At 43.8% G+C, this 17,026-nt stretch overlaps 1 protein-coding gene across 1 annotated transcript; it reads left to right on the top strand.

The window, feature by feature from the left end:
• The first annotated feature begins 5,121 nt into the window (after positions 1 to 5,121).
• On the top strand, positions 5,122 to 14,055 carry LOC144100978 (plancitoxin-1-like). Its single transcript, XM_077633938.1, has 7 exons — positions 5,122 to 5,361; positions 7,919 to 8,117; positions 9,694 to 9,772; positions 10,529 to 10,693; positions 10,781 to 10,978; positions 13,063 to 13,313; positions 13,816 to 14,055. Exons 1-7 carry the CDS (start codon positions 5,255 to 5,257, stop codon positions 13,918 to 13,920), a joined length of 1,104 nt encoding a protein of 367 aa, XP_077490064.1. The 5' UTR covers positions 5,122 to 5,254; the 3' UTR covers positions 13,921 to 14,055.
• The last annotated feature ends 2,971 nt before the right edge of the window (positions 14,056 to 17,026 follow it).

Genomic DNA, 17,026 nt, shown 5'->3' with positions numbered 1-17,026 from the left:
GAGCAGTTGTTATGGTTCATTAATAATTACGCACCTACCTATGGTACACACAACGCCCCTAAAATTTTTATCGCGATAAGGATAGAGGTGCCTCTGCTACCTACGCAGGGGCAGTGGTGCTTCCTGTGAAAACAGCGCCTCAAGTCCATGAGGCCATTTTATTTCCTAATAGCATAACGTATGAGGCAAGGTGGGCAATGCCATTACGCATATGGATGAGAAAGATAAAGTAGCCGAAAAGTTCTTCACAGATCTCTACTGTAGCCGAAATAATGAACTTGTGACTGACAAAGCCAGTGCAGTGAAGTAATCGGACATACCACAAGTAGCGAAAGATGAAGTAGAGAAACCTTCACAACGTAAAGAGGAAAAACGACAGTGAGGAAGTGAGGATTTTTTGGAGTGCAGAAAAGAAACTGTGCAAGAGGAACCTGCTAACCTGTATACACAGTGCCCCAAAAACTCCAGTGCATTTTAATCTTGGAAGAACACTAAAGTTATATTAATTCAAGAGAAAGAGGACTTCAAGGACTTGAATAAATAGAGACCAATCATTCGACTAATGCTTTGTTTTCAAGGCATGCATTGAGGTAATCGCCAATCAAATTATATCCACCATAAATTTCAATCAAGCCAAGTTCACGGTTACGGGAGGAAAAGTCAACGATAGACCGCAACAGACAACCAATCAGGGCACAGAGAAATGCGAGGCATATGAACAAGCACTGTACACTATAGCTTTCAAAAATTGGCGGAAAGCATTAGACTCTGTCGAAACTTCACCAGTCATGCAGGCATAGCGTAACGAGGGCGCCAAAGAGGCATATGCAAAGGTACTAAAAAATATCTACTGCGGTTGCACAGCGATCATACTCCTACACAGGGAAAGTGATAAAAAACCGATCGGAAAGGGTGCCGAGCAAGGACACACGATATCTCCGGAACTACATTCGGACACGCATATACCCAACTCGAAGAGAGTCGCTATAATACGTTACATTGATAACTATATAAATGAAAAATGGCAATGGATAAGCTTATGTGTGACGTAGATGCAAGTATGCATTGCACCCAGGCTTGTGAGTCGTGACGCTCTTCTTGCTGCGACGTCCTGACCGCCTAGGCAGCTGGCAGCTCACCGATCGAGAGGCGTTGCTAGGCGTAACCTGCTTCGCATCGAAGCTGCAGCGGACGGGTGGCAGCACATTTTATCGCAGGGCAACGGCGCCTCGTTTAACGACTGTTCCACTGGGCGAGGAGTGGTATCAGGACTCCTAGCGATCTATGAACGTAAAACTCCCATTAAAAAATAATCAAGATAAAAATAAGCGCAACTAGTCCTAGCGTACCTATGTCACATTTAGCTTAACCAACACAAAAGCTGAATCATCTGTCTCTTTTTTTCTGTTTGCCCACAGATGAGAGCACGGTTACTAAATTACCATTTTGGTAGCATGTCCAAAAAAGGGGTTAACGGGTTAAAAGGTTTGGTTTATGGTTTTGGGGGGTTTAACGTCCCAAAGCGACTCAGGCTATGAGGGACGCCGTAGTGAAGGGCTCCGGAAATTTCGACCACCTGGGGTTCTTTTACGTGCACTGACATCGCACAGCACACTGACCTCTAGAATTTCGCCTCCATCGAAATTCGACCGCCGCGGCCGGGATCGAGCCCGCGTCTTTCGGGCCGGCAGCCGAGCGCCATAACCATTCAGCCACCGCGGCGGCAGGGTTAAAAGGGGTTAAGGGGTTAACGCATATAAACGTCTGATTAATGAGCGTACAACTGGCATTCGTTCCAGTCAAATTCAATGGCTACTTAACCTTCTGCGCCGTTACATTTACGCAGAGTACGGCAAGCACGCACTTGAGCTGCTCCACAGTCACGCGCTATGTTTACCATAATCTGAAACGAAGCAAGCCTTTCCTGCGATCTTCAGCCGATAGGAGAGGTGATTTCGCATAAACGTGATTTTCGGTGCATTTTGTAGATTGCATGCTATCCTCGTGATTGATATCGCACTCGCTATCTGCATTCTCGCACAGAGAGTGCATCGCAACCTTTCACCTTTCGAGCCTATTGAGGCTGTAAGCGAGACAAAATAAGATCCTGCGCACTGCTGTTCATATGAAATGAGAACGAAGTTATCATTGAGCAGAAGCTATCTGACATCAATGCTCAATTTGAGTCATCATAGTTATCACATAGATACTGCACATAGATACTTCACATAGATACTTCACATAGATACTTCGCATAGATACTGAAACCGAAATGCAAACGTCAGGCTTGTTGCGATAGTGACGTCGTGAAACGAGAATATAATCTACAGATGATTTTTATGGCCGAGCAGTCTATTGAAAATACTCCTTCAATCAATGGAGTTAGAGCAATTAAACCATTTTTCTAGTATTAAAACGTAATTGGGGGAAACCACAGCGCGAAAAGAATGAAGACAAGAAGAAACACACAAGACATGACGGGCGCCCGTCCGGTCTAGTGTGTTCCTTCTTGTCCTTAGTAACGTAGTATTGTATTAAAGTAATCAACTACTTTTAGGCAGTGATTTCACTGCAAAAGCGCTGTGAAAGCGGGGGATAGCTTGGGGGAGGGGGGAGGGGGGAGGGGGGATAGCTGGCTGCGACGGCGTTTGGCAGCAAGACCGAACATTTTGCGTGTTTAATTTTGATTCACTCTCCTTTCTTCGCGGGAGTGTTACTAAGGGTGCGGCGGCTTTTTTGGCCAAAAAAAAATCAAAAATGCTTATTCAGATTCTATCATACCAGATATGTCTCAGTGAAACAACCCGCCAATTCCAGGATAACATCGAAGGAGTGGAACTTTGAACGATAAATCCAGGCAATATATAGTGCTAGCGATCTTGGTTGAAGCTCAGAATTGCAGAAGTGTGCTCAAACCTGAATTAAAGGTAGCGGAATAAGTGTACGTGTGTGATTGTAGCCGCAAGGGACTTTATTACCAACTAGCTCCCATCTTTGCATCTGTAAAACAGGGAGCGCGCTCTCTCTCTCTCTCTTCTAATTACAAAAAGAACAACATAAAGAGCGTTACAGAAAAGAGCGCTTTGAAGAAAGCAGGAGTTATCGACAGAATAACTAGTCATAGCTTTATGTGGTTAAAGGTAAAATCAGGTCATACATAACATTACAGTTTGCGACTCAAAAAGGAAAAACTAAAGAAAATCAATATTTAAAAAGCTTAGGACACACGAACGTCAGTCAAGAGAAAATCTTTCTACACGAAACGACCACAGCCTAAAGAGATCATGTATTTGTTTTTGTGCCGCGTGTGTTGGATGAAGGAAAATAAGCAAATCTTGCGCCAGAAGATTAGGTCAATGTGTACAGCTTAACATGTCGTTATCAGAAAAAAAGGTAAAACTTAGAAAATGCGAAACAACTGCGTCATCCGAACGGCCGAAGACCGAAGCCGAGCTTCGAGAAAAGTAAACTAGCAATGAAGGAGCTAGGATAGCTCGCAAGAGTGGTGCATCCACAGATTACTCCAGGCGTTATACAGTGTTTTCGGTTGAAGTTGCCAGCAAGGGAAGAGAGGCATAGCTTTCTAAAAATAGACATCAGAATGTTCCGTGGCTGGCTCGAGGATCTAAACTTGCCATCAAAGCATTTAAGTAAGCTTCAATCGCTTAACGAACATTTACCACAGCCAAACACTGTAACTGTCCAAGTATAACACGATGTCGGGCGGCTGTGAGTCCTACATCGGCAAGTGGGCTGGGGAAACCCCTCTAAGCCTACGTCGGTCCCATGTGTCAAATAAGTAGTCAAGCACAAATCTCGCTTGACCGTACTGACCCTACAAAGGTCCCATACGGTCGTTGTAACGACTAACTGAGCCCACATTCTTACATCTAGCCCGCTTAAGACCCGCGTCGGCTTCATAAGGGCGCATACTTTACAGAGATGTTGGCTTCATGCTGGGAGAAATGCGGCAAGGGCAAGCCCAATCAAAATCACTGAATGTCTTACATCGGCCGTGGAAGGGCTGGAAAGTAGGCATACCCGTATGCTTCCCGCATAATCCCCCTTGAGAGGTATATGATAGCAAACTCAACACAAAAGTGGCCTCAATGCAGGATAGACCTTGTCAAGACCAATTGGGACTACCCACAAAAAAACCGCTTTAGGTCCCACGTCAGCCATTGTGGGGCTGGAAAACGGGTGTGGCGCATGTTTTCCACATCGGACATCGGTCTTTTGCCTTTTGCTCGAGGGCAGATGCAACATAAATGCTGTATCTAGGCGGTATCAAACGTGGCGAGCAAAAATGGGGTTACTGATGCAATGCCACGGTCGATCTTAGGTCGGGCTCAGCGCGAGTGACCACTCCGACGTGCCTGTATCATATCGTGTATGCGTTTTTTTTTCAATTCGTAAATTTCTTTCTGTTATAAAAGATGCATAACACATTTTATCATCTTTACTCTGATACAAAAATTACACGGTTTTGATCTCGCACTCATGCAAGTTGTACAAAATAACCAGACCGCGCGCTCGCAAGAATAACTGTGCAATCATACGGGATGCACTGGACTGCCCGCCACACTTCTAGCACTTCTAACTTCTAACACGCACTTAACCAGTCGCACTACGCCCAACAATGCGGGCGCAATTTGAGCCTTACGGGCTGTCTTCTCTACATCCAATAAAGACTCAGTGAAGGCAGCCCATATTGTTCATATAACCTCTGTGATTAAAAGAATACTTAAGATGGGCTGCTCAGATGGAGCTAACACGTGAAAAGGTAGTATACAGCTCTGGGCCCCTGAGGGTCCCACTGTGGTGACTGTAATACCATTCGGCCCTGAGCTGGCACTAAGTAATTATATTATCGGTCTAACAACAAGCAGGTGCTCGCGATAACTCCCAGGAGATAGTGCTCATGGGAACAATTTAAGATAGGGCAACCTCAATGATCAAGGGCCTCAAACGGACCCCCATTTCCAGAGCTCCAATATGCACTGTGGGTGTATCGGAGCTGATAAGCGGGACTAATATATCTTCCCCGGACGTTATGCACATACGGTGCAATTGTTTGCTGGCTGATGTTTCACAGATATAAAAGAAGCTGAAGTAATTTCTTCATTGCGGCCGTCGCTGGGACTTAATGGTAGGCGGTGGCTGATAGCAATCCGCGAGCTTATATTCAAACAGCAGTGGGCGGACGATTTAGTGAGACGCGTAGCCCACGTCCTTTCGAAGCGCACCTGTAAATATGAGGACCTTCATTCTGACGTGTTTGCTGCTTGCGTTAGCTTCGCTTGCAACTCTCTCCGATGCGGCCATATCTTGCAAGAACGAGAAAAATGCCAACGTCGACTGGTAAGTGCCAATGTTTCGACCTCTCATCTTCGGTCCGCTTTATTCAGTCGGCATAAATGCAGGCAACACTTCATGGCCCACTGCATACGAAACATTTTAACTGGGCAGAGCGAGCGACACTAGAGGCATGTTCAGCTTTCTCGGGAAAAATTTTTGAAAATTAGAAATTTGTAAGACACTTTTATGAAAATATTGAAGTTGTTGGTTCATTATTCAGATATGTAGCAAAATCTTTTTTTTAAGTGTTTCCATCGGTCGCATCGAAGAGTTAAGACTCCCTTGGAAAACCAAAGGGGAACGCTATTGACGACGGCAAAAACTTGAATAGAAAAAAAATACAAGACTGCCGTCAGGTGATCTGCGGTTATATTGACTGTTATAGTGAAATCTCACATTATATGAAAAAATTTAGTTCATAAACGGTTCCCCGCTAAAAAATTATTTCGTCCAGAATTTCTGAGTATAGATATAATATATGTTCCATGTCCGACATTCTTGGACCATATTTTTGAATATAGAAAAACTGTGCGGTACTGTTATAGAAATATTGATCGTGAAAGTCCATTCTTCCTAAATGTAGCAAAATGATTCTTTTACAGTTTCCATTGATCGCATTGAACAGTTAAGACTCCCATAAAAAACCAATGGGGAACTCTTTTGACTACAGCAAAAACGCTAGTAACAAAAAATTGCAAGCCTGCCGACGGGGAATCTCCGGATATATTGACTGATATAGTGAAATCAAACAAGATCTGAAAAATTGCGTTCATAAATAAGTTCCCGTTTAAAAATGATTTTGTGTCCAGAATTGTTGCGTACATGTAAGGTCCACAAGCTCAAAGAAGTAGCAAAGGCGCCGCTTACCTATTTAATGGAAAGAATACAGACGTCGCTTGTGTATTTTAGCATATCGAAGAAGAAGATGCGTTTTTGCCAACAGCGACGCCATTTTTTTGTTTTGTGCATTGCGGGAAAACTAATTCAGCAAGCATACAAAAGGGTATTTTTGACGCTCGGTATTTAGAAGCACAGGGCCAGCTCAGAAAATAAAAAAAACAGCACTCGCCTTCAATGTTGAAGGCCTAAAATTTCTTTAATATAACCTCGTGCCCTAAAACCAAAATATCTAATCACTTTTAGTTACGTTTCATTGCGTACGTTATTGTTGTTGTAGTTGTTCTTGTTGTGTCTCTCCTCGTGTAGTGTAGCCTAGTGGGCATCGCTTAATTAACCTCCCTGGATTTCGGCCCTTCTGTTTCTCTCTCTATCTCTACAGTTCAGCTGCATAGACCGCACTTACGTATATCTCATTGTATTTGAAATAAAACTCTATAAATGTTTTAAAAACCTACCGGTATGTAACGTTAACAAACCTCTGAGCAGAAATTTCAGTAAGCACAAGAAAGCTTATGATTGCGTAGCCATACGTTGTGGTGGCGAAATCCTGTAGTGAACTTTGGTGCAACTGGTGGTAGGGAGGTAGCCGGTGCTAAAGCTGGTGGTTAGGCAGGAGGTGTACCGCGTTCGTTGTTCATCGGGGTCTTCTTGCTTGTGTAATGGACTAGGGTCACCTCCCCCCAACACCCGAACATGATGGGAAGTAGGTGATGCTTAGGTGATAACCAGAATTAGGGGTCGGGAAACACAATAAAAAACAGAAAACAGTCGCAAATCAAAAACTGCCAACAAGCAAAATTAATGAATGAAACAAATGGGAGAGAAGCGTATTAAGTAATAAAAAGACTGCAGGAGAAGCCAGCAAATATTCGAGAAAGCAAAAAATAAATAAATCTGATGTAAAAAAAGCTAAAAAAAGCAATTGGGCAAAAAGAACAGAACAAACTATGAGCCGGGAATGAGGAACTGACTGGGCCAAGAGAGAGAGAGGGGGAGGGGGGGTAAGTTCCATTCTAGGTCAGACATAAGCCTTGACCAGTGTATCACGTTTATATAGGACAATACCAAATAAATTCTCAGTTTCCTTTGAAGGCGTTTATCCCTGATGGTTCCTGTGTCGTCAATTTTCAACGTAGGAATACCTATCTCTATCTTTTACACCCTCAGGAGACTTGAAGCCTTATTATAGAATCAACAGTTTGTTTACCAAAGTCACGATCGGATTGACTAAAATGCTGGGGGCAACTTTTTGGAGGCCGTTTCGGTTCAAGTATAGTGACCATAAGATTTCATGCTCATGGCTGTTCGCTTCTCTATGCTGCAGCCTTTAGATGACGTTAGATCACGTAGCAGTTAGTGAGGAAAGCTAAGCTAAGCATGTTTGGATTTCCTGAAACAAAATTGGAGATTCATTCAGTCTAAACCAAGCCAGTAGCCAGAAATAGCTTTGGCCCGATGGTTGAAGCAAACGACCAAGATGACGCTACGTGTGCTCGTATCAAAAATAATACTCTACGAGTGGGACGACCATCGTGAATAAAGGTTCTTTATTAGTACATACATACGCGACCGAATGCGCTGTATAGAAGCCACCTGAGAAAAAAATACGTAAAATGGCTGCTGAAGCTCCGATTAATCTTCTTTGTTTTTTTTTTCGCAGGTTCTTCATGTACAAACTCCCTCGAGGCCCTCGCGGTAAGGACAAAGTGAGCATTCCGAGCGGAGAAGAGTTCGTGTACATCGACTCCAAGACGCCGACTTCCACGCCTTACTGGAGCATTTCCACGCACAACATCTTCAAGGAAGGAAACGCACTGGCGAACACCATCGCTCCAATCACGGCAAAGCAAAAATCCAACGTTCGTCTACTCACACTTAGCACCTATAGGTGTAACCACATGTCCTCGCTCACCACACTCTAAAGGAAACGCGCGAAGCAGTATGCTTTAAGCGTAAGGCGGGGGGCATTAAGAGTACACAGTGAGCCGCTTCTTCTACGCCAGCCACTAGCCGGTATTCTCATACGTCCACACATTTCGTGCCTGGTACCATGGTGTCACCGAAAGTTAATAACACAGAGGAAAAAAACTAGCGACGTCACCGAAACCTGAATATATATATCCTGTTAATCAATCCAGTGGTGACAGAGCAGTCTGGGTATGCTTTCTTCCTGTAGCAAAAAGTTCGAGTTGTGCGAATTCGAAGGACGCCGCGTATTCAGTACAATGCTGATATTTTGTGTCAACTAAGGCGGGAGCTCCTTTTATGATCAAGTTTGTGTATAGTTGTAACCAAAACTGCACGCAATACCGGAGTTAAAATTTCACGTCTTGAACGCTTTCTACTTCAAACCGAAATGTGCACTATGCCAGTTGTAAAATATTCTATAAACCTACTACTGCCTTTTCTCTTTCGTACTTTATTTAAAGGCAAACGTTTTACTGCTAGACTTGCATAGCGGCGCTTTGAATCGTCGAACACACTACATACAAATATGGGCGTTCAAATAACATGAACAATGTACAATTGATAGAATCAAATTTGTAGACCGCCGTTTCTCATACGCTGTTGTGCTGATAAAGCCAGCTAAAACTATTTATTTCGGTTCAGTGTTCTGCTGACTGCAGCCAGCTGTCACCAGCATGCCCAAGAATATATATGATGGACGATATTTCTGGTTAAAACAGCACTCACTCCCTCTGAAAACAAAAAGTAAAAACGCTGTCGTCCATCCAGATGCTGCTGATACTCATAGAAATAACAATTCAGTCTTTATCCTTTCATACTGCCAAGTCTTGCATATAACGTAGAAGTTAGTGAAAAAGACTCAGCGTGTTTCAATTTCCTGAAACAAAATTGGAAATTCATTCGGACGAAGCCAAGCTAATAGTAAGAAACAGCTTTGTCACAATGGAAGAAAAGGCTCAGTTGTAATAAAGCCAAGAAGCTTGTCGCATGCGCTAAGATTTCTGTGTTAAGGGATCGATAAATGGGGGAGGGGGTTAACTGTTTCCAGTTTCAAAAAAGAACGTAAATTTAAAGTCTGGATATCGAAGCTTAAATGTGGGCACACCTCACAGGCTATTTACAAGGAATAGAATGCTATTGCATGTCTTAGAAAAGCTATATGTTGCATGGCTAGCTCTCCATAACTGTTGTAGGACTTTTGTGCTGCCTCCTTCCCACTGCTGATCGGGTTCCTGACAACATGGCTTTCAGTAGATGTTTTCATAAAACCTCACTTCTCGCATAATGACCCCTTTTTTTCGCGTAGCACAACTCGAACTGTACTTAATTTCTTTCTTTTTGAGTTTATAGTATCTTGAGCCTCTTTCTTGGGCAACCGAACACACAAGAAAATGAAGATAACCCATGAAGATAAGCCTGACGAGATGTTAAATAAAACCATTAAGCTTTGCTCCTGTTTCCATGCAGAACATCACTTACGCAGTTTACAATGACGATCCCCCGTACCATCACGAAGACCAGAAGACAAGCAATGGACACACCAAAGGTATGAGTGTGAGCGCTGATAACACCCTTTATTCACGAATGATTAACTGGCAATCAATAACCCTTCTGTCGCAGAATTAATACGCTCCAAACAAGGATGATATGTACTCTATTGTCCTCTCCGTCAGAAAGGAGGCGACAGTATTGCGTTCCCAATCCGAGATAGCCTAGTGTGGCTGGCATGAATCGGTGTAATCTGGTCTGATAGTGCTACTGTGAACATGGTCTTTTCGAGCAGCCTATATGAATTTGTTCTCTGCACAGGAGTTTATAAGGGTGGAATCTCGCTATTTACCTCATGCCTCTTCGCCATTAAATGATTTCAGCTGCACTTTTTATAACTTTCTCGGATTATATAAATTTACGTTATAACGCTTTCAGGCCCGAAGACGGGTGCTTCGGTCAATTGGGAATTGTTGGGCAACAACTCTACGTCTCTAAAGAAGTTGAGGGGGCGGGAAGGGGGGGAGGGGGGGAGGGGGGGGGGGGTAGAGGAGTTGGCTAGAGAGAAAACGCAAGGGTGTGCGCTATACCGACAACATTCGAAAGGCTGGAGGGCAAGCAGTTCGGTGCTACGGTATTTGCACCCGCATACTAGCCGCTGTGAAAACATAAGTGGCAGAGGGATTAGACTCAGAGCCCAGATCCTTCCAACAGCTGCTGTGATAAAACCTGAACATACACTCCTTTTATCTGCAAACTAGCGCCAGCAAACTTGACGCTCTCACACTGTTTCTTTTTTTCTTTGACGTTCTAGGCCTGTTCATTTTCGACCATGAGTCCGGCGTCTGGATAATTCACAGCGTACCCAAATTTCCCTATGCGCTACACAAGGGAATTTATGTTTACCCATCGAACGGACGCGACAATGGACAGAACGTGCTATGCGTCACTTTCCCCACAAGTCAGCTGGAAACCATCGGTAAGATGTGCCGTCAGGTCTGCTGCTGTGATTTCACTAACACTAATGCTACTGTGGTGATGAACTTCTTGCGTACCGCATTTGCAGCTACACACCTGAGGCTTCAGTACCCCAACATCTACGACAGTTACGCGCCGGCGTCTCTTCGCAAAACGCACCCGGCCCTGAATCTCCTGCTGGCGCGGAAGTTCATCAAGAGCTCCCCCTGGGTTCTGACGGCTTCTCTCAAGGATGTCTCTCACAACGCCTACGTTAGCTTCGCCAAGCACGGACGCTACAGGAGAGGTGTGTTGCTCGAAGCGCAATGGATATACCAAACTTCCATGTCATGATGTGCAGGGAAGTTCACACGTGCGGCCCATTGAAGGGCTAGACTTATAGTTCCCATCGGAGAAATAGAGCATGACATTTTTTTTAAGAGAGAGAGAGCTTCACTACGCTAGGTAAAGCCGATTTCTGCGTGCGTTGCCGGTTGACCATCAAATGAGCCAGAGGTCAAGTGTGGCATAGGTCTTACAATATGTGGTCCGCCAAAGTGTCGCACCACATGACCTTTGACCTTTCGATTTGCCGGTAGAGGACGGTAGAATAGGCCGCAGCGTTCATTGGGTGAACAACCTCTCGCGATGAATCATTAAATTAACTGCCACCTCCCCGCGTGGCAGGGTGGGCACGCTGCCTATCCAGTGTGCAGAACGCACTCAACGTTACAGACGCCAAGCCGCGTCTAGTTGCCCGACACACCACAGCTTTCGCTCTCTAACCAGGTTCAGCAGTAGTTAAACTGCAGCTAATTTTTTGTTGCGAGAAAATATTCTTGTAGGATTGTGAAACTTGAGCGCGTGATCACAGCACCTTCTGCAGCAATGCGCAGAAGCCTGCCGTCACGTCACAACCAGATTTGTCGCGACGAAAACTGCCTTCCAAGGCTATAAAAAACTATCTCATAATGAAAGTCGGAAGTAAATTTCACTCGTATCTTTGGACCGACAATGCTGTCAATTTCGGCTGGGAATGCGGAATCAATGGTGCGGAAGCCGTTTATCTAATCTGCGATAACATAAATGTAAAAAGAACACTGTGGTCAAAACTGGGTCGTGTTGCAGTAGCAGAAGGAATGGGAGTTTCAGAAAGAAGAGCCGACGTAACTGTCGGATTTTGTAGCTACGAAACTTTATATCATCGAGAGCGTACCTTTTTGAGGCACATATTAAGGTATTCTGACGAAACCGTAGCTGATTGGGGAGTCAGGAGAATCTCTAGTTCCTAATGCCCTGCGAGGAAGTTCATATTCTTCCTATTAGCGGTGCGCAGTTACTTTTTTTTTCGCGCTAGAGGTGAACTAAGTTTCACATGCAACAGTAATGCCCAGGCACAATGATGGGTTTTGGTAAAGCTACTGGTGAGCGCCTGGTTGAACAACAATTTGTTATTCCTCTTTTTGACGAATTCAAATTCTTTATTTATCCAAGAAAACACAATAAAAGTGTGTCCAGCACTGTTTGGACCCGTACCCGTAGGCCAGTACTTCATTCAGGCGCAAGCGTCATTAACTTGTGGCCATTTCGAAAAGTAATTCATGTCAATTAAAGGAAACAAAGCCTTCCCTTTTGCAAGCATGCAAAGAAAATGCATACAAAATACAAAAAACCGTGATCTCTACTGCGCACAAAAATACTGAACTGCTGCACGGGAACGAGAGCAAGAATAAAATATTTTGACTACTGGCTTAAACTATATGCTGCCGCATATAGTTTAAGGCTAAACCCTTCTTAGCATCCGATGCGAACTCGAAGCGCTGAAAAACACAACAGAAAAATTTTCTGCAGTCGCAACAGGTTTCCCCTAACGCTTTTGTGCGAAAACATGTGTAGTAATAACAGAATTTTGCGTGCTACAGATGTTGCTACAGAACTACAGACTACACAAAAAGCTAGCGCACGATAGAAAAATACTGGAAAACATTAGAGCAGTCTGTCGTTACAACACTACAAAACATGCTGCCGTATTTTTGACAAGGTCCTGTTGTTTTCTTTCTTTCTATTGGGCAATATCACCCAATCCCTGCAATATAAAAAAAATGGCAGTGGCTTAGCTTGGCTATGCCAGGATATACGTAGCGAAAGCTAAGGCATAGCTTGGTTAGCCTTAGTTAATCTTGATTGCAAGTCCAGGTTAGTCTGGTTGTCTGGCTAGTTTTTGTCACGTGGTTCGTCACGCGGTTTGTCACGTGACCAATCACGTGGTTGGTCACGTGGGAATGCGAGTACGGCCACGGTGGGACTGCGAGCACCACAAAACTGCGAGTTCGTGGTGGCCAATGTAGCTTTCGCTACAAAACTCTGACGGCATACTCTCGCACCTCGCAGACGTCTACTCTGCAGTCGTGGCCAGTAACCTGGAGTCCAACCTCTTTGCGTCCACGTGGCGCAACGGCGAAGGCGGCAAGGTGCCAGCACACTGCAACGAGACCTACACGGTGAGCAACGTGCAGGCGATGCGCTTCCAGACGAGCAAGAAGCAGCAGCTGGACATCAGCAACAGGGAAGACCACAGCAAGTGGGCCATTTCGGAGAAGACCTCCAAGGGCTACGTCTGCGTCGGAACCTTGAATCGCATGGTACTGTAAACAGTATCCGCCATATACTTTCTCAAGGCAACCCTGGCCAGAAGTGTGTCGCGTGAAAAAATAAATTTAAAATTGGTTTTTGGTCAAAAGAAAGGCCAAAGGAAACGGCCTGCCGCGGTGGCTCAGTGGTTAGCGTGCTCGGCTACTGATCCGGAGTACCTGCGTTCGAACCCGACCGCGGCGGCTGCGTTTTTATGAAGGCAAAACGCTAAGGCGCTCGTGTGCTGTGCGATGTCAGTGCACGTTAAAGATCCCCAGGTGGCCGAAATTATTCCACAGCCCTCCACCACGGGACTTCTTTCTTCCTTTCTTCTTTCACTCCCTTCTTTATCTTTTCCCTTACGGCGCGGTTCACGTGTCCAACGATATATGATACAGATACCACGCCATTTCCTTTTCCCAAAAACCAATTATTAGTAATTATTATTAGCCATTTTTGACCACGTGCAAAATCAGTTGTGCGCTGTCTAATGCGTGAATTGTATTCTTTCAGCGCTCGCAGTACGACAGAGGGGGACAGACTCTGTGTTTCAAGAACGCCCTGCTTCACAAGCTGCTGCTGAGGAGCGTCAAAGATTACGAGAAATGCAGCATTTAGCGACGATCATCGATATTTAACAATTCATGCTACTATAGACGCTGCCTCCCACGGACATATCTTCAGTCCATGCTCATGACTTAAAACCAGCATAATGTGCTAATTAATTAAATTAAAGCCGCTTGTACTCTCTGACGACACCACACATGTGTCTCATTTCTTTCTACAATACAATACAATTTATGCACAACTTTTTAATAAACAGAAGTCTGCTGGTCAGTCTAAGCACATAGTTCTTGTTGGCTGACCTGGCATTCGGTGGATATATCATCGATTAAACCGAATTATTACTTTATGGAATGATCAGATAGCAGGATTCTGTCCTGCCCGGAAAAAAAATCAGATCAAGAAGGAAAATACCAGTAATACTCGATAGGCACAGAAAAGGAGGTCAGACACATGAGGTATACAAAAAAAAAGAAAGCACACATACACAACGGTTCAGGCCTGCAACGTCGCATAGAAATGTCAGTCTTGCATTGTTGCCAAGCGCCACTTCCTAATGTATTGCATCATTGCTTTCTTTTTTTTTCAATATTGCATAGATCGTCATTAAGCGCATTAAATAGAGCAGGAACATAATATTAGCTCCTAATTTTTTTCAGTAGTTTGCGAAGACTCTTGGTTTAATTCACTTTCTGTCTTCCTGTCTTTCGAGCTGCTGTATCTGCGCGAACAAAGCAAGGTGAGTCCAAAGTTGCTCTGCATGCTGCAAAGGCGCCGTCTTTGCCACAAGTCACCAGGCAGTGGGGTTTGCTTCTCAGCGGTATAGTGGAGCTTTACGGCCCCCTTTAAAACCAGCAGGTCACGAAAGGTGAGGACAAGGGTTCTGCTTAACTTACACATATTTTGAGCTTAACTCAATACCCTAAGTGCTGCGCTGCAGACGGCATGCCTTGAAGCGTGCCTGCCATTGTTGTTTCATAAACCAAGCTTTATACAGGTAATTAATCGTTGTATGTTGCACATATCTACATAACGCACTTTTCAGTTGTTTCTTTCCTCCTAGAAAGAATGTGCTCTGTTGTTTCTCATGTTCATTCACAGAATACGCTGTACTAACGGTCTTTACAAATGGTCATTTTTTCGCATATATTTTTTTTTCGCCACCAACCACCGCATTTGCAAACCTTGAAGCTAAAACATGACAAGTCTGCCCGGCGTCTACTTTGCCGGCTGCGGGAAGGGAAAATCTCCTCTAGCTTGCGTTACTTTTACTCGACTTTCGTAATGAGCTACCATGGGTAGAAAGCAACCATGGAAGCGCTCAAGAGGTCGAGCATAAAAAGCAAACTAGGCTGATTTGAAGAACGGAAAGCTGAGCAAGTTGGTTACTACTATCCATGGTAAAACAGCGCGGAAAAACACGTTTTGATTTATTACGCACGTGTGTACATATACCATTCCCGCCAAACACGAAACAGAACAAAAAAAATATTCAAGAAACACTGCGTCATCACTAAACATCTTCAATGTCCCTTTCTTCAAATGCATGCTCCAAAGAGGTGATTTCGCGGTAAGCCAGTGATAATGAGGGCTTGCTAATTCATGCTGTACACCCCTTGTCAATGGGATATTCCTCTGCTAGTTCTCTTACTATCTGATCCTTACGTTTGAAGATGGCGGATGTCATATGAAGCACTGCAGGCAACCTAAGCAAACGTGCGCCCCATTGCTTCATCAGACATCCGTCATCTTCGAACATAAGAATCAGTTAGTAAGCGAACTAGTAGAGGCATACCACATTGACAAGGGGGGTGCAGCATGCATTAGAAACACCTCATTATCACTGCCTAACCATGAAATCACTTTTTGGAGCATGCATTTGTATAAATGTAGATTTAAGATGTCCAGTGATGACGCAGTGTTTCTTGAATATTTTTTTGTTCTGTTCAGTGTTTGGCGGGAATAGTATATGTACACACGTGCGTAATAAATCACCAGTTGAAAGTCAGCGCTCGTGTCGTCGTGTTTGTTCCGTCCTCGTGATTTTCCGCGCTGTTTTACCATGGATAGCTTATTTGAAGCCTTATGGAAGTCACTTTTGCGTGCATGCTTACATAAACAGGCACACATGTATTTATATAATTATTTACTAATTCAACGCCTTAATTTACATCGAAAGCTAAGCTGGCTGGTATAGGTCCAAGTATTGTTGTGGGGATTTCGGAAGCCAGTCACGAAAAAATGAAAAAGTAAGTATGAAGAAAATAAAAAACGCGGAAATACACAAAAAATGGATTTATAGAAGCGAGATCTATGGTTGCTAAAAAAAGGAAAAAATTTTAACTGCATACAACTTCATGCGCTCGAAGAGTAGCATCACGACAATACAAAGAATCGAAAGACGAGAACAATATTATATTCCTTTGGAAACTGCCACTCAATGCAAATTATCGAGTTATTGGTTATTATTGGTTATTGCTAACTAGTTATAGATAACCCATTATTTTCCATAGAGCTATTGTCCCCTCATATCGGTTGAATGCCCATAACGAATAGTTACCCAACATAGGTGGTCACCTCCCGTAGCTTACAGGACTCCAAAGTTTTTGGCGGGGTAACTGAACTGTTTCATTTTTAACTTGGACCGTACTGCAGTCACATGGCTTTATTTCCATTTTGTATGCTTTTTTGCAGCTAACGATATACCTGAGGTTGAACTTACAGCTGATTATGAAATGAACAGTTTGTGAAAGCACTCTTATACCTTTGTATATAACGCTAACATTACAGAAAACTAATACGCGTTCCTAATTGAATAAATGGTACGAAAACGGAAACAACAAGTAACCTGAGACGTACAAAGTTGCTGTCAGCAATATGAGAACATTTTCCGCTCGCCGATCATATATACTTTCTTTTTTGGTGACATGCAGAAAAAACGCCGAAACTATGCGTGAACGAGTGGTGTGTCCATCAAGAAGAAAACGGGTCTTAACCCTAGAATCGAAAAAAATGTTCTGTTCTTGAAAATTTTCTTTATACACTGATTTAAAGAACCTCGTTAAGAGTGTATAAACGCCTACAAGCTGAATTGCTTATAGGTATATCGATCTAAGTAAAACCTTGGTTTGTTTTTACGCCTCTCTCGTTTTCTTTTTTC

Source organism: Amblyomma americanum, chromosome 8, assembly GCF_052857255.1.
Source record: "Amblyomma americanum isolate KBUSLIRL-KWMA chromosome 8, ASM5285725v1, whole genome shotgun sequence".
Taxonomy (NCBI): Eukaryota; Metazoa; Arthropoda; class Arachnida; order Ixodida; family Ixodidae; genus Amblyomma; species Amblyomma americanum.
This window is presented reverse-complemented; position numbering and strand designations above follow the sequence as displayed.

Bases quoted from the DNA above. Each gene is read 5' to 3' on its own strand.
- LOC144100978 (XM_077633938.1), top strand. From the start codon at position 5,255: ATGAGGACCTTCATTCTGACGTGTTTGCTGCTTGCGTTAGCTTCGCTT. The intron at 5,362-7,918 runs GTAAGTGCCAAT...TTTTTTTCGCAG, and splicing joins AAAAATGCCAACGTCGACTG to GTTCTTCATGTACAAACTCC. The intron at 13,314-13,815 runs GTACTGTAAACA...GTATTCTTTCAG, and splicing joins TCGGAACCTTGAATCGCATG to CGCTCGCAGTACGACAGAGG.